The sequence below is a fragment of the Notolabrus celidotus genome, chromosome 5 (assembly GCF_009762535.1).
Source record: "Notolabrus celidotus isolate fNotCel1 chromosome 5, fNotCel1.pri, whole genome shotgun sequence".
Taxonomy (NCBI): domain Eukaryota; kingdom Metazoa; phylum Chordata; class Actinopteri; order Labriformes; family Labridae; genus Notolabrus; species Notolabrus celidotus.
In genome coordinates this window covers 28,535,816-28,560,844 of record NC_048276.1, presented here as the reverse complement: position 1 = coordinate 28,560,844, position 25,029 = coordinate 28,535,816, and the positions used below count along the sequence as shown (strand labels likewise).

Here is a 25,029-nt window from a genome sequence, read left to right as displayed (position 1 = left end):
GAAAATCTTTCTTCTGAAGCCCCTAAAAAAACATAAAAAATTGAATTTTGAATTTGGGTCTGAAGTCAAAAGACATGAAAGTGTTTTTTTTTTCTTCTGAATCGAAAAAACGTGTTCTTTTTCTGAAGTGAATAAAATTTGCTTCTGACGCAAAAAACATAAAAGAAAGGGAAAAACTTGCTTCTGAAGCGAAAAATCATGATGTTTTTTTTTCTTCTGAAGCAAAAAAACATGAAAGTGGTTTTTTTTCTAAAGCAAAAATATGAAAGTGAAAATTTGCTTCTGAAGGGAAAAAACAGGAAAAAGTTTTTTTTTTCTTCTGAAGGTAAACAACATGAAAATAGTTTTAAAAAAAACGATTATTTGTTTAATTTAAATTTTAAAGTTTAAAGTGTTTTGGTGCTCCAGAAAGCTCAGTTTCCCCAATTGTTAAAAGACCTTTGTATGTTGCCTAGACCTGTTTCAGGTCTCAGTCTAAACTCTGGGCCCTCTTGTGTCCTTAATGAGTGATTGAATTTGATTCATTCAGAGAACCATCTTTAGGAATTGTTCTTTCACCTACCTGTGGTGGGAGAAACTACTCACCAGACATGCAGGTAGCTGAAAGAATAAACTTGAAGAAACCAAACACTTAGTTATTTCTACTTGACTTTATTAAAAAATATTATCAACAAAATCATCAGAAAACATGCTCACTCTCACTCACTCACACTCACTCACACTCACACACCGTATCCATCCATGTACACATCTTCCACACAGCTGCTGTTAAACAGGAGAAGAAACAGACATCATATAGAGATTCCTGTTTGCTGAAAAGAAAAAAAAAACTGATTCCACTTTAGAAAAAACAGAAAACCATTCTTGGCAAGCTGACAGATACTCTACAACAAAAATACCTACAATCAAACAATCCGTCAAAAAGTGAAGGGCTTCTTTCCAAAACACTTTGCATCCAATTTTTTTAATAATTAAAGGTGTAGAATAAAAATGACCTGATATTCCCTGTTTGATTTCCAAAAATATACAATATTTATATAAGTACATGCTGTGAAATCTCTGGCTGGCATCTCGTTTTGGAAGGAAACGCTTCACTTTAAACGTCTGACATCAAAACTATAATGAAGTGATAATGAATATATATATATATATATAAAAAAACATGGGTGTTTGTTGTTGTTTATCTCTGGTTAACATGCACACACACACACACACACTTCTGACTCACACACACCAAACAGAAATCTACAAAAATAGACCATTAGGCGTTTTACTCTTGCATGTTGAGCTTTCCTCTGAGTCGTCTCCAGAAAAATCAACTTTGTGCACATCAAACCCGTTTGTACGACATCAGCGCTCATCTTTTATAATAAGATTATCGTCTCTATTCACATATAGACAGATGAACAGATGCTACTGTCACACTATGCTAAGCTAACGGCTGTTTTATTCACTTACAATGAATCCAAATGTTGAACAAACAACACAGTTGAGGTGTGGTTGTGTTTTCTGCCCACGTTAAATCAGGGAATCAACAGCAAGGCGCTTGTCTTTGGGGAGTTACCAAGGGTTCGAACGCTCACGCAAGAAAAACAAAAGCAGCTCATGAAAACAAGACGTTTTTTTAGGAGCATTTTTAAAATATAAACAAAAATAGACTTAGAAATGACAATTTTTACACCATCGAGACCGAATTAAGTGACTCTTGTTGAACGACCACAAGTTTTAGCTCCTTCTACAAATGATGTTTCCTTTTTTGTTTTAAGTTTTAAATGCAAGCAGGGACGTTTGAATATAGTTTGAGACTCTTTAGCTTAATCGCAGTGAAATTCAGATCTTTGTTTTGAAGCAGTACTTAGTAAAGAAGCTGAATTTGGACACCACAGATTCTGAAGACTTGAGTTGTTTGAATTTGCTGTTGTTTGGTCTTCAACGTGTGAAGACTGAAACTGAGTGGATTAAAACTAAACAGTGCTGAATAGTTTTACCAGGTGCAGTTTGGGCAGACTGATTCAGGCAGTGTTCCTTAAGCATAGACTGAAGTCAAAGTAAGTTTTTGGGTTTCTTCCAGGTTTTACAACAGCATCATTGTTTTTTATTCTTATTTCTCAGATATGCTTGAAAACCAAACAGTCACAGGTTGAAAGGAGGCTGAAATAACTAATAAAATCCACGCTTTGTCACATCCAAAACATGACGATTAAAATCAGTCGTTCCTTTCTCTGCATTAATTTCCGGAACTTGTTTTTATTAACGTTTTTTGGTTGATTCGTCGGATGGACCGCAATGCCAGCAAGAAATTACAATCCAGATGTTTTAAGATATGAGACTCAATTAAAAGGGGAAAGAAGGGTTGTTGGGATATCAAATCTGAAAGTTGAGCTCGTTGGTGTGTGGAATAACTTTGCTGCAATTTCTGTTTCATGTATTGTGAGTCTTTTTGTTGTTGTGTGATATCGTTAATATTGAGTGAAAATTAAATGTTTGAAAAATGTGTTCTTTTTTTTATGGAGTTTTGTTTTCCCTCTTCAGATGCAACAAAAATTATTCTGCACAGCACCCTGTAAACTTCTTGCTTCGATAGAAAAATGGTTACTTGCTGGAGTTTGCATGTCCTGCTTTGCCCTGTGGGAATCTCCATCGACGTTCGTGTTTGCTTTGAGTTTTTAAATAATCAGGGTTGATGAAAACGTGCTCTAATTTTGGCGTGGACACATCTTCAAACATCAAACAAACCCTTGAGACTCTGTCAACTGAAGAATATTTCATGCTCGATGTAGAGGCTTTAAAGTTAATGGATGCAGTTTATTACCTGAGGAAAGTCTAATGTTAGGATCATTTGGAAGAGCTAAATCTTGCGTGCCAGGATCCACCATGTGACCCCTTTAGATTTGTTGTTTTCTTCTTTTTGAAGGAAAAACAACCTCATGTGGAAACCATCATTTAATCGTGATAACGGCCTCATAAAAGCAAACTGTTGTGGTTCAACTTGGGAGTCATTTCATGTCATTTACTGTTGTTTATCTTTAAAACGCTCCCGTGAAGTGACAGACTATGAGGAATGATGCATCAGAACTTTTTTCTACCCGACAAACTGGAGATGCCAAAAACAGCTCAGATGGACGACGTCTGAAATGAAAGTGAAAATAGTCCAGATTGAAGTTCTCAAGCTGCTCTCCTCCTCAAATGACGACTCTCAAAACATCATCTTCGGTCTTTTTGGAAACTTTCTACATCAGAGTTTAAAGATACTCAAGCAGCTGCAGCATAGATCTGTCTCATGTCAGCTAGTGGTCCGCGCTCTCATTGGCTGACGATAAGCTGTCTCAGGTACGACTGTGTGAGGCCTCGCAGCTCCTCCAGTGTGTAGTCCTCGGGCATCGGCAGGCGGGTGATGTGCGGGGCCAGCTGGGTGAGGGGGATGCTGAGGGAGTCGGACGCAGCGTCGCCCTGCTGCAGGCTCAGCACCACCCGCAGGATGTTGGCCACACGCTTCGCCATTTCTGCACGGAGGGCGGGAGGAGGGGGAGAGAGGGAGGCAGAGCTTTGTTAGGTCAAAGCGGAGGTTCTGTGTTTTGAGAGTGTCTGCAGGTGTTTTCATTCTCACTGAAGAGTGTCTGATCTCGCTAACCTACCTGAACTCTCTCATCAGATTCATGAGTCGTCTTCCCTGATAACTCAGATTCTTCCTACCTGTCCTTGAAAAGCAAGAAGTCTCTCTCCAAGCTCTACCTCTGTGCTTCCTCAGCTCCTAAACATGTTTCACTCAGCGAGTGTTACGCGAAGCCTATTAACACCGACCTGCGCTTGAGAAACTACTAACCTGACATGATTCTTGACTCATAAATAAACTTGTACTCGTACAAAAAAAGGTTGTTGCATACAGCTGATCTTTGTTTCTAGTTAGTCAAAGTGTCTCTGACAGTTTAAAGAAAGGGATGTTTGATGCTCCAGTCAGCACTTCACTCATTGATCCACACATGAAAGTTCTGATCCTGAAGAAAACTTTAAATCACGATGAATAGGCTGGGACTTACGATACATTACATGTGTTCTTGGGTGTTCAGCAGGATATCTGATCTTAAATATGGAAGATTTTTAATATTTAAGATTTCAAGTCTGTGCTTCCCCATCAGATCAGGGAGGGTAAATCAGTCTTAACATCCCTTACATCTAAGTAAAGGTGATCTTTAGAAACATCAAAACTCAGGACAAGGGTGCTTTTCCACCTCAAGACTTTCCCATGGAACTAGGGATCATTTGGGGAACGATGTGCGTTTAAACAGCAGAAACCAGGGTCTAAATTTGGTTCCTGGGTAGTTAATCTCCCCCTGAAAAGCATCCTTGTTTAGTTTCTATCAAAATGTCAAATATCGTCATCAGATAAGTATTTAATGATCATCTAAAGATGATTGTGAGAAATGCATCTGGCTGAAAGTCGCCAGTTAACAGGGTCACTCTTTAAAATATTGAGAATTGTATTTCACAAGTCCCATCCCTCATAATGAAGCTCTTCCGTCCTCTGATTTCAAACATTTGATGCTCTTGATGCAGGGACACCAGAGATAAAGACAACATCTGAACAATGACTTCAAACCTACATTTAAAAACATGTTTTTGTCCGTGTTTATATTTTGATACGAACAGCAAAGTGTAAGTTCAGTTTAATACTGACACAACGCAGTAAAGATCTCTCTCCTTTCAGCAGAGACTTGTTTCCTCTCTAACTTCAGTCTGCTCCTCGCCATAATTCTACGTAAGCCAATCAGACAACAGCTGTCTAACTCCAGCTCTTGTTGTATCTGTTGAAGAGAAAAGCTGCAGACCCGTGTCAACATGATAAAAGTGAAGCGGTGGAGCTCTCACCTGATTGGGCAAGCCGGTCTCTGGCGGTGCTGCAGGGCAGCAGCTCGATCCTGCTGCACAGGGAAGTCACATCGGTGTAGAGACGCTCCAGCTCGTAACCAGCGTTTTCCATCTAACGAGGAGAACAACACAAACGGCAGAGCGGTCAGTAAACTTCAGGAGTGTTCAGGACTCCTTTAGGAGAGCTATAGAACTGAAAATAAAAATGTTGTGATTTCATCTCTGAAGCTCGCTCAGGTCGCACGCTGTTTGTCACAGTGACAGAAACGCACACAGAGACGGTGTTTGTACCTGTTGGATGTCCTGCAGAGTCTTTATTACTCGGATGTAGTCCAGGTAAACCCTCCCTGCTGTGTCCCAGTCCTGAATGGTTGCGCTGTGTTCAGGGACAGCCAGCCCCTCCAGGAACTCCAGCAGGTAGTCATGGTTGTCGTTGATGATGCAGTCTACGGCAGGACGGGAGGGACAAATATCAACGTGTTTCAAAGTGAATCCCTTGCTCTGAACTCTTTACAGGAAACTTTTTGCCCCTCAGAGCGTCCTTACCTGAGGCCAGATGTTGGATCAGCAGTCGATGACACTGGCTCCAGTACCCGGCCCGGTACAGGTGCAGTGCCTCCTGGTGTCTGTCAGTGTCGCGGCGTGCTCTGGTGGCCTTGGCCTCGTGGATCCACTGCTCAGGGATCAGCAGCCTCTCAGTCAGGAAGCGTTCCCTTTGCACCGACTCGTCCGTCTCCTGCAGGGGGCAGTGCAGGGTCAGCATCTCTCGCACAGCTCGCTCCCGCTGACTGAAAACACAAGAAGAAAATTACGTGATAGGTGATAGAGCATCTCAAAGCTCTAAATGTCCATCCTCGCGTCTCTTCCTCACGTCTTAGTCCTGCCCACCAGAGATGCGAGGAAATTAAACGAGAGGAAAGAGGAGATTTGTATTTAGAGAATTGAGAAGTCCTTTCCTCTTGAGCGTCACGTGAAGCGACGTTGGTTTGTGATGACGGCTTTAACAGCTGTTTGTGTCTGCACACATGTTCACTGTAATAACTCTGATCAATATAAACAGTAACAGAGCTCTGTCTCTGTGTTTACCTGTTTAACAAACACCTGCAGATGAAGAGAATCAGCTCTCTGTTTATTCTGTCCTGAAGCATTACGGATCGATTCATCGGTAAAATGTCTCATTATTAAATTATGTATTACTCTAAGGGGAAATAGAAACCATGCAACTCTTATCAAACCCTGTGCTCATTAATGATCAGCCTCATATGAAGCGTTATTAACCTGACAGGAAATATAACAAGTGTTTTTACTAACAGACAAACTTTACTGTCAGACTTCTCTTCATGAAGAAAACGAGAACAAATGGGGAAACTAACAGGAGGAGTAACTGATCATTCATATATATTCTATCTATGATATTAGACTCTATTACTCTATTTCATTAGACAGTGAATCTGACAAAAACAATCAGATATAACATAATCCATCCTCTGTTATATTGAATTTATGATTTTGCGTTCAGTATTTTGAGTTTAAAACTCACATCAAACACTTTTCAATCTCAGCTCATCACATACAGACTGTTCAGAAACCGACGGATGTTTATGATCTGTTTCAGGGCACCCTTAATGACTGTTTTAAGGTCAGTTTTTTCTCTGTTATTAAACTCAGCTGATGTTAAGTTTCGGTTAAGTCCGCGCCGCTGCAGCATCCAATCAGTGAGTGATATTCGATAAGGGGGCGTGTCTGTCAGAGAAAAGACTTCCGCAAAGTCTGCTCTCGTGTTTCCTCGATTATCCCTCCTCCAATCGGTCTCCTCGCTCCTCGCTCCTGTCTCCTCCAGCAGCGTTTAGAGCTTTGGGACGCAAGTTAAAATGGCGTGTCAGTAACTACTTCCGGTTCGGCCGAGGAGCGAGGAGACTGCAGTTTAGAGCTTTGAGATGCACCCAATGTCCGCCCTGAGCCCTGGGCCCTTCTTGACTTAATTGACGTCAGCTGGAAAGTGATTGAGGGCAGGAGGCTGTAAGGGCTCAAAAGTGTAGAACTAGGAGTGGGACAGCACTTTGAGACTTCTCACGTAACCTGCATGACGTCACTAGCTCATCCTCGCGATATAAGGAATTTTTATTTCACAATTTTGACTTTCCTCAAATTCAAGGCACTTAATGGATGACTGACTGTCATGTGATCCAGGCTCTTACCGTACAGACTGCTTAACCACAACATTCAAAATATATAAATGTGCTATATAACTATAGATATATAAATTATACTGTATACACATATATGTGAAGATGAATAGATTAAGGCTGTTTTCCATATTTATACTTACAGGCAAACTTTTTTACCTGTAAATTTCATTGCAACTGTCATGCTTCTTTTTTACTGTCGCGCTTTTTTTATTTCCATGTAACGGTGCTCGTTTAACTTTCCATGCTTGTGGGCTTCCCCTGGGAATCCTGTGTTTCACATCACAATGCTATGAACTCTGGGTAATTCCCTTACACTAAGTCTGCAAAAATGCCCTCTTACGGAAAGGGGGCATAAAGGGCTCAAAAATTCAGTGAGAGATCCCTCACACAGTTGATGATTTGGCAGTGGGACAGCCCTAAACCCTCAAGGACTTAGCGGGAACGCGCTTCAAAGTCAGTAAGTGCTTTAGGGTGGACATTGAGATTGGGCCTTAGTTTCTCCTCTTCAGGGAGAAGAGACAGATACGGAAGTTTACGACAACAGGGAATGAAAGACAGGAACATGAGGACAGGAGATGATCTCTCTGCTGCCACCTGCTGCTCAAAGACCATCACTACAACAAAATCTATGACAGGAGCATCTCAGATCAAACTGACAGCAGCTCTGTGTGATGTTTTCCTTTAAATACAGGCTCTGATACATGATCCGTATTTAATCCTATTTATTTTTTTATTTAAAATTCAATCAACTAGAAAACACAAAAAGTACAAACTGTAGAAAAGAGAAAATTAAGTTGAGGTTTTCCCTACGTGTGGTCAGGAATGTGCAGCAGGATGAAGATGGCCATATGCCACAGGCCGGCGCTCTCCAGCTGCGCGGCATAGCTGGCGTGAAGGAGTCCCTGTCGTGAGGCGCTCAGGTGGCTGTAGTGCAGCGCCTGCAGGACACCCCACAGGTGCCAGCTCAGACGGTAGTCCAGACGCTCCCAGGTGACGGACAGAGGGTCCAACAGCTGCTGCAGGCTGTAGTGTCTGCAGGAGGAAACACACACACATGCACAAAGGTTAAAGGAGCATTTCAAAGATTTGCTCTGTGTAGCACTTTTCAAACTAGTTTCACAAAGTGCTTTTCATAGGCAGCACAAAGACAAGCACCAATATACATTTCAAAAACCGCAAAACACAAGAAAGACAAAGAAATAAACACATGCCAAGCTCCCAAATCTGTTTCAGCAAATTTGCAGATGTTAAAACTGAAAGTTTTCTGCAACTCACGACAGAGAAAAGTGAGAATTTTCAGCGCTCACGTTGTCCTTAATCTTTGTTTATCTGTATTTATTGGCTGTTAAAGACAGTCATTATGTGCAGGTGCATCTCTCCATGTGTTAACATATTGGGGACATGATGTGTCCTCCGTAGGTTAACACACAATGTGTTTCAGTGATTCCCCTGGTGTACCTGTCGCTGTAGAGTTTGAGCAAGTGAAAGCAGAGGTCGTGAAGCGGCCGCTTAGACTCCTCCTTTTCCTCAAAATCCATGTCCGGCTGCTCCTCCTCCATGTACGGAGGCAGGGGGGCGCAGGCGTACTTTCCCCCCTCACAGGAGCCCTGCAGGACAGAAACAACTTGATATAAGATAAGATAAGATAAAATAAGAGATTAATTTACTCGCCCCACATGGGGAAATTCAAGTGTTACAGTAACAGAGTAGACAAAGTGCAAAAGAAATATATAAAGCAAACAAGAGCCTATAAATGAACAATTATTAAAAAGTTATTAGCAATTAGAATTAATGTCAAAATTAAAGAGGTAAAAGATAAGCATATCTTAAATATGTATATATATCTTATATATCTTAAATATCTGCATGTTTACATGTAAACATGCAGAGTGAAGGCGTGCACGATTAACAGAAGATAAAGATATTTGCAGATGTTGATCTTATCTGAGTATAAACATCATGTGACTGCAGCTCACCTGAAAGGCGGCTTCGTACTTGGCGAGGGCATCGGCCACCGAGGCCGTTGGTGGCAGCATGAACCAGAGGTGGACGGCCACGGAGCGCTTCCAGTCAAGCTCCGAGCAAACGTTGACCACCGAGTCAGAAGACTGCCACACCTGAGGGACGACACACGATCAGCACCAAACTACAGACTCTGAGAGGAAACATCAAAAAGCTCCAAAAGAAGGCAAACTCTTTTTTTCGTGCATCATCTCTGAGGAGAATAAATATCAGCAGCCATATGTTTGCTCTTCTTTCTACGACAAACACAAAAGGTAAGTTAAATGAGTCGTACAGGTTTCCCGGCGAGCAGTGTGAAGATGCGGAGTCGCTCCTCGGGCAGGTAGCAGTCGGTCTGCATGCGGTTCCAGTCGGCGAGCTGCAGGGCGAGCAGGTCCCGACAGTACTGGGAGCCCACAGCCTGAGACAGCAGCAGGGACAGACGGTGGTCTCCTGAGGATACACAGCAGCACACAGAGATGATAGATGCCTCACTTTGATTTTTTTCTTTCTATATTTTCTAATATTTTTCTGTCTTTCAATATATTTTTTGTTTCGTCTCGCTGATTAAAAAGAGTCAAATTAAACAAAGGACTTAAAGAGTAGAAAAAGTCTTCACCGGGAGCTGTTTGTGATTCTGCAGCAGAAATATCATTATTGGGAATGACTCCCTTCCAACTCCTAAATAAATCTTTTTTAATCCTCACCCTCCTTCTGCGCGAGCCGACACGCCTCGCTAATGCGGTTGCCGGTCAGGTAGCTGAAGATGGCGTCCGTGTGACGACCCTTCCCTGCCTGTGCCACCTCCTCCTCCACCCTGCAGGAGGCGCCGCGGGCCAGCCAGGCCGAGAAACTCCGCCTCCTCTCCAGCTGCTGCTCGTACTCGCTGGGCGTCTCCATGTCTTGATCCTGATCCGAAGGCCCCAACCGGCCCCACAGGGCTTCACACAGAGTCCAGACCTCAGACCAGTACCCGAACAGAGCTGCAGGGAGAGGACAGGGTTATTCAGGAATGTGTGATTGTTCACATGGCGATGAAAAGTCTGCTGTTAAATATGAATTAATATAAACATGTCAATAATGACGTGTAACTTCAGACATTTTAACTGAACATGAACAGACTTCATATTCTATTACAGCAGAGAAGAAACATTAAACACAGTCTGTCTGCAGTTTGCAGCTTTAGTCATAAATGTACACTGTGACAAAACATTTCCGGCCCCGGGGACCTGTTCAAGCTTTTACTCAAGTGGACACCTGAAGGATGAGTAGCAGCTTTATGTAAACACTCTTTCTCCTTTGACATTTAAGCTCCTCCCACTTACGGTCTGTATCTCCCTGCTGGTCGTTCAACTCGCTGATCCACTCAGCATACTCATGAAGCGCCGCCACACCTGGTTGTGGTCGAACCAGGGGGCAGGGGGATTCGTCCATGGTGTCGACGGTGCTGTGTTTCAGACAGATCTCGAGGGGGCGCTGTAGCACTGCGTGGTCCTCCTCGTCCTCTTCCTCTTCCTCACTGCTCTTCACTGCAGGAGAGTCCAGACCCACCAGCTGCTCCAACACCACCTTATAAGGGCTCTCAGTCAGCCTGAGGGAGGAGAGAGGGTTAGAGGAGCGCACCCTAGTCCTGTTTTCTTTGTTCAGTTTGTTGCTCATAAAGAAAATATGATGTCATGTGTGTCGGCATAGAAGACTGCACTCAAAGTCTCTAAAACAGTCTCTAAAAGTCTGATGTCAAATTAAACTCACATGATGTTTGATTAAGTGTTATTTAAGTTTCATGTACATAAGAAGCTTAAACTCAGACGTGTGTGGTTTTAAAACGGAGATAAAAGAACAGATTTTCGGACGCAAGAGCGAGAAGATCAAACAACAGTGTGTAATAGCTTCTTACGGTTTGCTCCTGGTGGGTTTAGGCAGGAAGCTGAAGTCTGTTTTCGTTGTCAGTTCTTGCTGGTCGAGCTGTTTCGTGGAAGATGAGCTCAGCTGATGACCGCAGTGAGCCATCGTCCAGCCAGGACCCCATCCCACCCTGAAGGAGCGACCTGCAAACAGCCCCGCGTCCATCAACAGACGACCCTGAGAATAGTCAAACATTTGAGTGTTATGTTGCTGTCAGCTCTGAGGGCGGTCTTCAGACTTGTTAATAGAAACAAGTGAACTCTGAGTTGTTGCTGGGTTTGGTGGTTATCATTAAATCTCCACACAGGCTGACAGTGTGTGTTACAGAGTTGTTTTAATCATTAGTCAGCAGCTTATCCCAAAAAGTCTGAATGACAGTATCAAACACAAACCTTCCCCTGAGCGACAGACTCCTTGAGGGGGACGGGGCCGCCCAGCCGCCGGATGCCAACCGTCCTGATTGCCGGCTCTGGGACCCGAGGGGGCAACAAGAAGGACGAGGGGCTGGACCCCGCCCACTGCAGTGGCCGGGAGGGCTCCACCAGAGTCGTCCGAGAGAGAGGGGGAGGAATGAGAGCAGGACGAGGAGAGTCTGAGAGCTGAGAGAAGAGGCCCGAGGTAAAACGAGCCTGAAGGAGACCGCCCACTGGAAAGAGAGGGTGAGAGGGAGAGAGAAGCAGTTCTTCTCTGAGTACAGGACAGGCAATTGAAGAGCTACATTTTCTTGTCCAATCCACTTAAATCTGATGAGTTTCTGTGCTCTCTATTTTATAACGGATCTTTTAGGCATCAAATCGATCAAACACAGACATTATGAAGCATCAGCTGACTATGTTCTGCTCTTTTTACGGTTTTAGCCCAAAAAGTTTTCAAAATAAATAGTGACATGAAAATTCTGTAGTGGGGGTCAGTGAAGGTCAACCTTAGCCTAAACAGGCTTTGCCCTCCTTCTATCATCTCTCCACAAACTCTCCCCTCTCTGTCTGTTTCCTCTCTGGCTTCATGAAAATTGGGGATAATAATAATAATAATGCATTTTATTTAAAGGTGCCTTTCTTAGATGAGGGGGAAGTAGAGCCTGGTTCTGCCTTCCCTGTCCTCTTTCTTTCATCTCTGGTTTTTTGTTTATCTTTTCTGTCTGCAGGTGAGAGCCGTTTCGGGGACATAAAGCCTGGTTTATACTTCTGCATCATATCTACACTGTAAATCTGGAAAGCTCTGTCCCTACGCAGAAGCTTACGCCCGCACCCTGATGTGCACCTCCTCAAAAATATAACCATGCATCAAACTTTGCAAACGGCAAACGATGCGATTCGTCTGATACTGCTGCAGTCCACCACCCTCCGCCTACACTGATTCAGTGGCCATATATTCCGCCTCTTTCGCCATTGCTCAACATTCATCAGCTCTAACTCAAACACCACAGCAACATCCCAAACTGTCCCACAGAGACTTTGGCTCTCAGATTAAACTTCTTGGATAGATAACATCTACAGAAATAAGAACAGGAGGTGTGTGCTTCCTACCTGAGGGTCGGCCCTGTGTTCCTGGCAAGACGATGCGAGGAGACGAGACGTCAGTGGAGACCTTCATCGCTGTGTGGTCCTGGAACATGTCGCCCTCCTCCTCGTCTTCAGCAAACAGTGACGCTTTCATTATCTGAAAACAAACGTGGACATTTTATTGTGGCAGGGCTCTGAAGTAATGATGCACTTCCTGTCATGTGAAGACGGAGGTTTTACCTGCAGGGTGTGCGGGTTGATGCCCAGCGAGGACGCAATATGGCCGGATGTGGCAATGCCGTCCTGCTCTGCGGAGATCAAACCTGCAAGCTTCCCGCCGGTCACGTCCATCTCGCTCACCAGCAGCTCACTGTCCTCCTCTCCTCCAAGAATGCTCTCTGTGGGGAAGCTCTGGGTGATGTCGGCCATGTCGCTGTCCAACTCGGGGACGCCACCCGGGAGATCAAGAACGACAGTGGACTGAAGACACAGAGAGATGAGGAGGTGAGCATGCTGGACATCATCAGGGATGTTCCTCTGTTTAAGCTCTTTTTCTCTACATAAAAAAATGCATTGGTTTTTTTTACTTACTGCCTTTAATGTCTTAAACTGGAGAAGTTTCCTGACTGTAGATCAACATTTATCCACTAATGTCTGTTTTCATTTGCTTCCTAACCCAGATTTTAAGCATAAATGGAATCATAGTTTGCTTTGACAACATTTAAAGCTTAAACTAAAAGAATGAGCATTAAACACTTCAGGTGAGACGCTTTAACCTCTCTTCTGGTGCCCTACCAGTTAAACATGACATCTAAAATAAAGGAAGTCACCACACTGGGTCTTCACAGCAGATACAGAATAATCTCAAAGCTTTAAATGATCTTTATTATCCCAGAGAGAAGCTAACCAGACCAACAATGAAATGTTATTTAATTTGCTTTATTAGTTTCTTTCACCAGTATGATAATGATAACTTACAATATTTGTGGCACACCTTGAAGCAGGTTTAAGATGTGTGACGTGATTTTAAACAAAGTAAAATCATGTGTAGTTCATTAATAACACACAAGCCTCTCATATCATACTACTATAACAGCAGCTTAAACAATCTTTGTCAAACAAAGAGGGAAAACTCCTCTCTACACTTCGTCTTCTGTTCGAGTCAGAAGCAGCAGGCGAATCAGAAAGAAAACAGGAAAAACTTCACTGTGGATAAAAAAACACAAGACATTCAGATCGGATTTTCCTATTAAGTGTTACACCGTGTGTCGTTTGTGTCTTCAGCAGAGACACACAAATGTCTGTTAAAATCAACAGAGGTGAAGCTTGAGAAAGAGCAGCTCACAGAGGAAACATGGTGAGCTTTTCAGTCCGGTACACGGAGAGTCCTATCCTTCAGAACATGTGTAGGATTGTAAAGGTTTGTTTGTTCTAAGAGAAGATATCTTAAAATCATCATCCTGACTTTAGAGAGACCTCAGCTGACAGAGTCCCTCTCTTTTGAGAAATTATCTTGAAGGACTAACAACTAACGACCGTTTGACCTGTCTACAGAAACTTGCAAGAAAGAGTCAACACTTTTCAGTCATTGTTGTTTTTACCTCTTCTAAAAACCTAAACCTACTAAGACTCAGTGGTTCAAACACTGAAGAGGACTAAACCCTGGTCTTGACTCCTTTGTTTTCTCTCTGTAGCAATGCCATGGTGTCCTATTCCATCGTGAGCACGTTATATTTGTGCATTAGAATGTCTGAACTGCTCTGCAATACTCTGCCTAACCACTAGATGGCAGTTCTATGATTGTCATATCACTGGTTTCAGGCTACGTTTGTGCACAGGAAACCATGTTGACTCAGAGTGCATTATGTTTAAGTTGGAGATGATAGATGTTGAGCAGCAGTTGATCACAGTTATTGCAAAGAAGAAAAGAGAGGAGACGTCAGAGGGAATTGAATATACAGCTGCTGAGCTGCAAGCGGCAAGACCGGAAATGTTGTAAATGCAGGTTACGCTGCTACCCAGCAGACCAATCACAGCTGTTTTGACACCTAGTTACAAGTCAGTGTAAATCCAACACAGAAGCATAGACTAGGCTTAAAAGTATATCACTGCTTCAAAGCCAGAATAATAATTGTTGAAGATTTAAACCCATCAGCAATAAGCTTTAAGTAAAAAAACCAGCTGACTTAGAGACTCAGATACAAATCAACCTCTTGAAACCAGCACATCTTTTAGTGCACTGCTCCTTTAATTATCTCTGTGTCAGTGAGGAGGATGATGATGAGGATGGGTGTTGATGGGCGCAGGCTGCTCTACCTGAGCCTGCGGCGCCACCTGCTGCTGGGAGGGTGGGAGTTGCTGCTGCAATTTGGAGGGAGGAAGTGGCATCATCGTCTTCAGCTTCTTGGGGTCGGTTTTGAGCGGGACGTCCTCCTCTTCATCGGAGTCCTGGAGGCCGTATTTGGAGAAATGGGTCACCTGAGAGAGAGAGAGAGAGAAAAGGAAAGGGGGCGGACTCAGTTACATCATTTTTGTTCAAGACTCTCAGGAAAGGTCATCATCTCATTGTCTGTGACTTTTTTCCTTTCAAAATAAAAGCTTGTCTGTCGCAGGCTCTCAAGTTTATAGACATTTTAAGATTCACCGTTCACATCAATGTCTAAAATTAAATTCCAGGTGTCATGAGATTGAACTGAGTGATAATCTGCAGTAAATCAGTGACCAACCTCGAACACCCAGGATCCAGTCTCAGGTCTGTACTCGAGGAATTTGGCACCCTGTTTGCGTGACGCTTTCTCCAGACGGCCCTCGTAGTTCATGTCAGTCAGACGCTCGGGGCTCCGGATCTGCGTGCAGGTCGTCTTATCATTCGGCCAAACGCCATCCAGAGTCACCTCCGCTCGCCTGAAACAGCATCAGAATAAGGTATCATACACCGTCCCTTCATCCAGCGAGTGTTTATGGCTTCACCTGGTCCTCTGTCCCTCACCTGTTAAGCCCCTCCCCCTCTGCCGGCTTGTTTTTATCATCAGGATACACAATGACCTCTTTGCGTCTGAAGTGGACGATCTCATCAAGGTTAAGTCCCGCCACGTTCACCTCACCAGGGAAGAAGACGGAGCCGTAACCTGGGGAAGCCAATCAGATTAGAGTGGTAAGAAGGCCGTCCAATCAGGAGTCAAGAAACACGGCAGGTAAGACTGCAGCCAATGGGAGAAATGATGTAAAGTAATGCTACCTTTTCTGCCGACTGTGAAGTTCTCCACCACGCAGTCTCCGTTCTCGTCCACCATCTCAGACAGATCCTCCATGGAGGGGATGGTGTAGTAACCCACACGGTTCAGGACAATGCCTGAAAATAAGGAGACAGCAGGTGATGCAATGATTAAGCTAAAACTGTGAGATGTATAAACAAGATCTTCAGTGTCTGGACGAGTTTTTAGTTTCTGACCTGCAGGGTGAGGAGACTGTTGGGCCTCTTGCTGCTCCTCCTCTCTCTCCTCCTGCAGAGACTCCTCCCCCAGAGACGCAGACACATCCTCGCTGCTCAGCTGAAGAATAAAAAAGCAACAATCAACACAAGAAGCTTTATTTCCAAAGGATAAGCTGACAATAAAAACTCAGACTGTGTTTGCTTAGAGACTTAAACTCTCCATCCGTCAACGTTTGAATATCTGAACTCTGAACTCTGAACATGATCATAAACCGCAGAAAACCTCTCATCAGACATGAAACATTAATAAAGCCAGGTGCTGATCAGGTTTGAATAATATCTGATCCTCTGACCTCGAGCCCATTCCTGGACGCTTTGTGCATATTGAGGTCGCTGATGGTGTCCTGCAGGCTGGCCTGAGCGCGGCCCTGAGGGATGGGCTTGGCGATGGGGTTGACGTAGAACTGCGTGACCTCGGGGTCTTCATCGGCTCGGCTGCTGGGGCCAGGCACCTCCCTCAGCTCGTCCTCCTCCTCCATGTGACTATGAACAAGAAAACAGAGCAGAGGACTCTTTAGAATAAAACTTTATCTACAGTATCAACAAGACCCAGAAGATTGGTATCGGGCAAAAGATGCATCCGTGTCGAGAAGGTGTGTGTGTGTGTGTGTGTGTGTGTGTGTGTGTGTGTGTGTGTGTGTGTGTGTGTGTGTGTGTGTGTGTGTGTGTGTTCAGACCTGTGTCCATTCTGTGGATACTCCGGAGGTGAAGCAAGGTCGTCTGTCTCCTTGTTGATTGGACTGTTGTATTGGCTGCTGTTCAGATTCTTCAGCACCAGTTTCTTGATGCTTTTCCTGCAAATTAACACAAAAACATAATTGTGATTAAAAATCATTTGTTTGAAAATTCCACAAATCATCTGTTCAGACACTGTTGCCATAGCAATGGTTACCTGGGTATGAAGGCTCCATTGGTGAGCGAGGGCTCGTCGTCATCCAGGCCGTCGAACAGCTGTGTCTTAGATGCGCCTCCTGATGTCAGAGCTTTGGGGCGGACTCTTGTCGCAGGGCGTGGCGTCAGTTTGTAGTGGGTGGGCGTGGTCAGAGCCTTCTGGGCCGTCGGATTGGTGGGTTTTAGACGCTGGTAGGACACAGACAGTAATTACATACTTAAACCTTTACAGTGTGTATCCTGCTCATGTTCAGTCTTCATCTGGTCCCTCTGATAGCTCTGTAGCAGCTTCACATGATTTACAACTCAAACACTCTTTGCTGATCTCAAGCTGCTGTCTTTGAAAACACTCATTTCAGCCTCTGTGTGAAACGCTTCATGTCAGCTACTTTCTCTTTAAGGAGCATCAAAGGACTACAGATCACATCACTATGGAACCAAGCATACCGGAACCCTCTCTATTTAAAAGAACAGATGATGAAACATGGCCGAATGTTTCGGACGCTGAATCTGACTCGGAAAGATTGGAAAGGGAACAACAACAAAAAACATGTTTATGCTCTTATAAAGTGATTCACCAATCTGTGATGTCACAATTTGAACAGATCTAGTGTCCCTCCCATGTTCTCCATTGACTTTTTGAAAAAGCCGTTTAGGACAGCCTGCTTCAAAATATGGAAACGTATAATACCATCTCTTTTAGACCCCCATTAAGTCACCAACTTTCCGAGGACAAATAAAAAATACTTTGAGTATGAGTACAAAGTTTCTCTCACCTCCTCTTTCTTCTTGGGGTCTGACAGCTGGTTTCTGAACAGCGGTGAGTCTCCATACGGCGAATATGCCAGGACAGAGAGCTGCTGCTGGAGAATGGCCTGCTGGGCCGCTGCTGCGTTCGGATCTGTGAGAGCTAAAGGAGAAAAAGTTATTTTAATTAAACTCAAACACGTCAAAAGATCTTTCTCCTTTGCTTTTTTTTTTTAACGCAACAAAAGAGGTGAAGAAATGTTTGCTCCTGTTGTTCCTTTAACCGATTGATACGTATGTTTTCATGTATTTTGAAGTCAAAGTCATTTGAGAAATTATGAAACCGACTGCTGGAGCCCTTTTTCTTACCAACGGGCTGCTGTGGAGCTCCAAAGCCGAGCGTGCTGGCTCCGCTGTTGAATCCGGCCGCTCCGAACGTTCCCATCGTTCCCAGCGTGGTGCCCATTTTGTTCTGGTTGTTCCCAAACAGAGATGCCGCACCTGTGCCCACTGCTTAACACAAACAACTTTGTGTCAGTACATTTGTGAGGAGTCTGAGATTTAAACTGTAACCCCTGCTCTACAAGGTGAGCAGTCATAGGAAAAATGTGTTAAGCCATCAGCTATTCATAATTTTTCTTATACCCCTGTTTTAGCTCTGCCTTTGTCTAAAGGTAAAGTTTCTTCATCATGATTTCTCTAGTACCTGCTCCAAAGCTGGTTCCCAGCCCGGTTCCCAGTCCTCCGGTTGCCGGCTTGTTTCCAAACAGACTCCCAGCAGCAGGGTTTGCCCCAAAACCTGCAAAACATCAAACCAAAGACAAAAGTTTTGTCTTAACGGTCTGAAACGTCAGCTCGGGCACAAGATCATTTTAACCAACGACTGCACAGCGAACAGATGCAAACTTACCAAAGGTGGACGTGTTGGTTCCTGTCCCCAGTGTGAGAGCCTGCTTGTTTCCAAACAGCCCGGTGCCGGTGCCGAAAGACGGGGCGCTGGTGGTGGTGGTGCCGAATCCGGCTGTTTTATTTCCAAACAGACTTGGCTGTAATTCATACATAAAACACAAACACACTGTAACATCAAAGAACATTCAGTCACATTGACATTGATCAGTGGACACTGATCTGTGGACTGTATCTCAGTAAACTTGCTTCAACAGTTTGATGGTAAAAAAACAGGAAGAGGACTCTTCCACCGGCAGGAAGTTTCCGAGAAGAACTAATCCTAGAAAAACCAGGACTTTCTTTTAGCTCTTAGATGAAACAACTGAAAGTAAACCCTGACTTTTCCTTCTTTTCTGACTCTGAGAAATAATCTGTCTAATCTTTACAGCTTCTGTATGATTAAAAGAATTTGAGGAGCAAGAATACATTTGTGTCCAGATGTTCTAGGTCTGACGACTCTTGAACCACAAGAAAGTCCATGCACAGGCTGCAAAGAACAGCAACAGGCTGAAGGTCCTGTGCGGTTAATTTAAAACAACGGTGGAGTCACACACATCACAGCGTGGATAGTTAAAGAAATATACTTACTGATAAACTAAATCATTTGGGCTTTAATAAGTTTCATTTCAAGTACATCTTTTTGTACCTGAGTGCCGACGTTTCCAAATCCAGCAGTGGTGTTGCCAAACAGCCCGGTTGCAGTCCCAAAGCCGGTGGCAGTGCTTGTCTGAGTAGCGCCAAACAATCCGCCCGGCTGAGCTGCTGCGGTGCTCCCAAACAAACCCTGAGGAGGAGAGGAGTGGTGAGAGAACAAGTTAGAAAGGTACTTTATTGATCCCCAGTGGGGAAATTCAATTTTTTTTTACTCATGCTATTTTTGGACATGCTACACATACAGTTATTTTGGTATATACATACAAATGCACACACATGCAGTGAACATGCTTAGGGAGAGATGTCAGAGTGAGGATACTGCCGTCAACCAGCGCACCCAGAGCACCTCGGCAGTGCCCAGGCAAGTGAACCAGCACCTCTCCAGCCACCAGTCCACTTGCCAAACTTCGTTCATACTGGGACTCGAACTGGCAACCCTTCGGTTCCCAAGCCAAGTCCCTATGGACAGAGCTACTGCCACCCCAAAGTTAAAACCTCCTAACCGAGGAGAGAGTTACACAGTGACAACATGCAGCATTAACGAACTCTCACCATGGTGCTGGCGTTTGCCTGTCCCATAGTGTTGGTGTTGCCGAAGGAGAAGCCGGTGCTCTGCGTGGTGGTGGGTTGACCAAACGGTTTGAAGAGGCTCGCGGCCGGCTGCTGCGCCGGCTGACCGAACAGCCCACCTGCTGTTGCGCCGAAAGTCCCGGCAGGTGCTGGAAAGAAGACGGAGACGGAGCATGACACTTCACTTGCTCTCGGATAAAACTCAGATTTTTGAGCTGACTCTTGATCAGAAATAATTAAACCATGTGATCAAATAGGATTTATACACTTACTGGCTCCGAAAGTACTTTGTTTCTGTCCGAAGGAGAAGCTGGTGTTAGGGGCGGTGGCACCAAATAGGCCGGTGGCAGTGCTGGGTGTGGCTGCAGCTGTTCCGAACAGGCTGCCGGTCCCTGCCGCCATCGGGTTGGCCGGACCCTTTCGTCCTGCCTGGTAGTCCTCCAGCCTCAGCTCCTGCAGATAAACACGGGAGAAGGATTTAAAGACTGAAGGGCACAAAAGATGTACCAGATCATGATCCTATAAAAGGTGACATCAAAAATGTTTACTTCAACTGACAAGTTCACAGCTTTAGAAAAAAATAGTCTGGGCTCCATGAAATTAAATTCACTTGAATTTTTTTTTTACTTATTCTAAATATCAACACCCGGAACTGCAAGTCCGAGAAAGTCTGCTCTCATTTCTTCTTTTTGGCTGAAATTAAACTTTTTGAATTCCTTATGAAAGCAGTGACCTGCACATTGTGGTCTACAGGAGGCCTCACCTCTAAGGATTTGTTCTCATACTCCTTCATGGCGGTGATGCACTGGTGCTTGGTGTTGATGTTCGTGGTCACGCCTGCTTTCACCATGGTGTCACTTCCTGTTGGAGGCTGAAGAGGCAAAAAGAAATTAAGTATGAGCTGTGATGTTAACAAAGACGCCTTTACCCTTCTGTTAAAGGTGAACTCATGTCAGGCTCCAAAAGTGTTGTTTTGAATGAGACTGCTGCTGGGAATTAAAAACAAAAAACACTGCTGAACTGAGTCCTGACAGTCAACTCTCTGTGCAGTTTTACTCACATTGAACTTCACCGTGGTTCCTGGCTGCTGAGTGGCAGAGAAGCCAGAGCCTCCGAACAGGGAGGCTGCTCCACCGAAAGGGTTGGAGGTGGTGTTGGTGGAGCCGAACAGACCGCCGCTGCTGGTGCTCGTCCCGAAGCCTGGAGGACAGATTAGATAAACACCTGTCAATGACGGCTGGACTGGAATAGCAGTTTGAAAGCCATAAAGGAGCTGAGGTTATTGATCTGACCTATATGAAGCAACTTAATACAGCCAAATTTGTCAAAAACCACATCATCAGGGTGATCATTGTTTGACTAGATACATGCTGTTCGATGATAAACCACCAGAGGGCAGACAGCAGGCCCCAAAGGGCTTTAGATGATAAATTGAGATGGTTAGGAGTTAGGAGAAAACCATTCATCTCCATTTTTCTCTCCAGATTCCTCTATGTAATTTGGTAGCTTTCTCAGCCTCCCTGAGATGGCATCAGCTTAACTTGATGAACCCCAGGTGAAGGGAGGTAAAGATTATTCTTGGACTTCTTAAATTGGTGGTTCATGCATTTATTGTTCGGAGTTTTTTATCTCTTCTCAAACTCATTATTTCTGTGATCGCAGTCACCTAAGATCCAAACTGGACAAATCCAGAGGCCACTAGTCATACCAGATCTAACTTTATGGAACAAGAAGCATTTAAAAAGACGTAGAATGCAGATCAGTGATGTTTGGGGGTTCTTACTTCCAAAAGAAGTGGGTTTGTTGGCAGCGAAAGCATTGTTCTGCTGGGAGAAGAGCCCGCCAGCGGTCCCTGTTGCCGTGCTGCCAAAAAGGTTGGTAGAAGTTGCGTTCGCTGCACCAAAACCGAAGCCGGTGCTTGTGGAGGAAGCCGCCGGCTGGCTGAATGTGCTCGACCCAAACAGACTGCCTGGAAGAAGCAAATAGAGACATTTTAGAGCAAAGTGTTTTTCTTTAACTGATACATAGAAGTCTTGCGTATCTGATCCAGCACACCGGCACATCAGATACACAGCTGGAACGCAATGGGGCGGATCCAGTGGGAGTTAACACATTGACTATAATAGAAACCTATTAGATCCGGTGCCGTGACGGACCGGAGACGGATCTGGTAAAATTTGGCCATTAGTCTTCATGCAGTGTGTGAAGGTCTCTGTCTACTGTCCAAAGGTCAAGACTGATAGAAAAGTAGGAAAAAGATGACATCGCTGTCTGTATGCAGACATAAATGCAATGTGGGTCTTTATTAGATGCTATAGGGACCTAAGAAATGTTTGAAGACCTGTTAATGAGGAGAGTTAGTGGTCTGTGATGGAGGGCAGAGCAGAGAAACAACAGGCAGGGAGAAGCATGATCTTCGCTGCAAGCAAACCAAGTCCAGCACTTTCCTACACATATATGCGGAGGTGTGTACGCACATTCAAGTTCTTTGGAGCATAACCCCATGAGACGATCAGATATATAAAAATATTTAAAAAATTTACTTAGGAAATGCACTTATCTGCAAAAAGATCCTTTAAATGCCTACTTTCTGCTTAAGTTTGAACACCAGATTCAGACAATTTCTAAACAGACGCATCTTCAGTAACTAGAACCTAACAGCTCCAAAGTGGACGGCCTTACAGCATTGCGGAGGACCTTAAATATCTGACCACGGTTTTCCAAGAAGAACAAAAAAAGTCAAAGCTGACATACCAGGTTTATTCTGTGTGGCACCAAACAGTCCTCCAGCGTTGCTTGTGGTTCCAAACGCAGACGTCCCAAAGGCTCCTGCTGCCCCAAAACCTGCGTCTGAAGTTACACAGTTCATGTGAGAAGGCTACAAGAAGGAACTAAAGATTATCATATCTAAAACTCTCTGAATGCATTTTAATAGATGAAGACCAAAATATTATAACAATGTGTGGTTTGTTTACTCTGACATTTCCCATTTCAGTCTCAAGATGCAGACTCCTCAGTGTCCGCATGAATTACAAGTCTGAAAGACATTACTGTGAACTGCTTTTCAATTCTATCATACAGCAGGAAATGCTTTATTTACAGGTTATCAGTCCATATATTGACAAATCTTCAGTCAGTATGAATGTTGTGTCTTGGTCAGTAAGCTGTGATCATTTTACATTCAGGAGTGTGAAGCTGACGGACGAGAAAGAAGTCGCTTAGTTGTTTCTTGGCTTGCCTGTCACAGTGTCTTCCTGCTGCTGTATGAAATTCACATGAAATAGTTTATTAATTAAATAAACTTACTTTGCTGTCCAAAGGTTGACGAGGTCCCAAAGCCCCCCGTCCCTCCACCGCCGAAGGGAGTGCCAAATGACTTGTTGAACATGTTGCCCTGCTAGCAGGACAGCATAAGTCTTCTGTGGAAACAAACAAAAATATCGTCTTTATGAACTGATTGAATAGCTGCGTTTCTATGGCAACATGTCCTCTGTTTATTTTCTACAGGAGAACTCCAGAACTGAGAGAAAACATCACCGGAGGAGAAGTGAAAACAGGGAGAATTAACAATGTTAATATGCACACAAAAACTAGGGCTTGGATAACGATTTTCGAATATTCTAATATTCGTTCACTTTGGAAAAATTGACGAGATAATTTTTTTTTTGTTGCGTTTTTACCAGTGCCTGGTTGTAATACAGTATTCCGCAGCTCAAAGCAGAGTCGTTAGTCTGACACTGTGTTGACTCTGCTTTAACTATTAACTTAATACACTTAATTAAATAAACTTTCAGGATGTGGGTAAAGGAATAGCACAGAGACAACTTCTGCTGTGCATTTCTAACATGTTTAATGTCCACCACGACCGTAGGACAACTGAATGACTGTGATGCATTCACTGCACTGTGGGAAACAACATCACTCTGCCTGTAATCCTTAGTAATCTTGAAGGGGAGTCCACTACTCAAAACAATACTCTACTAAACTGATACACAGTATACAATTTGATTTATCTTTGTTGTAAATGTAAATCAAATTATGGAAATAACCCCAAGCTAAGAAAAATAAGAACCTACAAACTAAAATCACAAAAAATCTAATTTTACACAGAAGACCTGCTTCCTGTTAGCACCAAGAGAAATTATGGATTCAAGAAGCTAATCAGAAAACTAAATCCAGATACAAACTAACAAACTGTCTAGTTTCTTCAACTTTCACTAAAGGACCAAAAATATGTATTTCAATTTAAATGATATAATGATTTCATATTTATCGTGATAATTGTCGATATCAACTGATATTAAATATTCTATTGTGATAACATCATTTTCAATATCGTCCAGCTCTACCTCAGAGTTTATTTAGAATATTTGATCCTCAGAGTTCAAACCCCAGTGCAGCTTCATCTCAAACAGAGTTCAGATCGAGACTAACTTTCCAGTTCCCAACTGAGTCAGAAACGATGTTTCACCACTCTGAGGATCAAATATCATAACTGGACTCTGAGGATCAAATATCATAACTGGACTCTGAGGATCAAATATCATGACTGGACTCAGAGGATCAAATATCATGACTGGACTCAGAGGATCAAATATCATAACTGATACCGACCCTCACTCCTCCACGTGCAGCTCCCCGGGCTCAGCCGTCAATCGTAATACCTTTATCCTAAATATCACCTTCACAGGAGCTCTTCTGATTAAATACGTTTTAAATGGTTGAAAACATCCTCATGGGTTACCGAGTCACATCCAGATAAAACCAGTTTCAAACCTCAACTCACGGACAACCATCCCTGCTCAGGCTAACAACATGTTAGCACAGGGACTTCAGCGCTCAAAAAAAGCTGGCAACAAGATCACAGTTCATCTCAGATAGACATGATAGCTTTAAAATGAATACACAGTCATATTAATGTTGGATATGTCGAGTTTTAAAGCCACCGAGAGCAGTTAGAAGTCACGTCTTTCAAGCTAACATTCGCCAGCTAGCTCTTCCGCTAACTTATTAGCACTGCTACGTAAATGTTAGCAAAACAAACCCGACACAGACAGAGACTGACAGTTTAGTTCACAAACAGTTACCTGGAACAATGTTTCTGTGGTCGTTGAGTTTCTTTACCGGCCTGTATTCACTGTGTTAAAGATTTCAAGTCCAGAATGATGGATGTTTAAACAAACATCGGAGTAGCCGGATAGCTTTGTCAGCGAGGAGGGAAACTGTCTGCCGTCAATACGTCAATACGCACTTTCATACGTCA

The 25,029-nt window shown here is 43.7% G+C and overlaps 1 protein-coding gene across 2 annotated transcripts; it reads right to left on the bottom strand.

Moving 5' to 3' along the window:
• Positions 1–635: 635 nt before the first annotated feature.
• On the bottom strand, positions 636–25,029 carry nup98 (nucleoporin 98 and 96 precursor). Of its 2 annotated transcripts, none has more exons than XM_034683655.1 (35): positions 24,854–25,029; positions 23,073–23,185; positions 22,521–22,616; positions 21,550–21,735; positions 20,827–20,966; positions 20,530–20,637; positions 20,039–20,219; positions 19,749–19,915; positions 19,189–19,326; positions 18,505–18,640; positions 18,301–18,393; positions 17,964–18,107; positions 17,624–17,757; positions 16,849–17,036; positions 16,634–16,750; positions 16,250–16,439; positions 15,915–16,014; positions 15,702–15,815; positions 15,453–15,591; positions 15,190–15,367; positions 14,780–14,941; positions 12,704–12,943; positions 12,488–12,620; positions 11,354–11,607; positions 10,954–11,138; positions 10,382–10,647; positions 9,764–10,039; positions 9,352–9,509; positions 9,032–9,172; positions 8,514–8,662; positions 7,866–8,087; positions 5,413–5,654; positions 5,158–5,312; positions 4,867–4,978; positions 636–3,503 (listed from the first exon to the last, which is right to left on the bottom strand). In XM_034683655.1, the coding sequence occupies exons 2-35, from the start codon at positions 23,152–23,154 to the stop codon at positions 3,304–3,306; spliced, it is 5,526 nt and encodes a 1,841-aa protein (XP_034539546.1). In that variant the 5' UTR covers positions 23,155–23,185; positions 24,854–25,029; the 3' UTR covers positions 636–3,303. The 2 variants fall into 2 exon arrangements, with proteins under 2 accessions (XP_034539546.1, XP_034539547.1); XM_034683656.1 differs by having other exon boundaries at positions 17,964–18,104.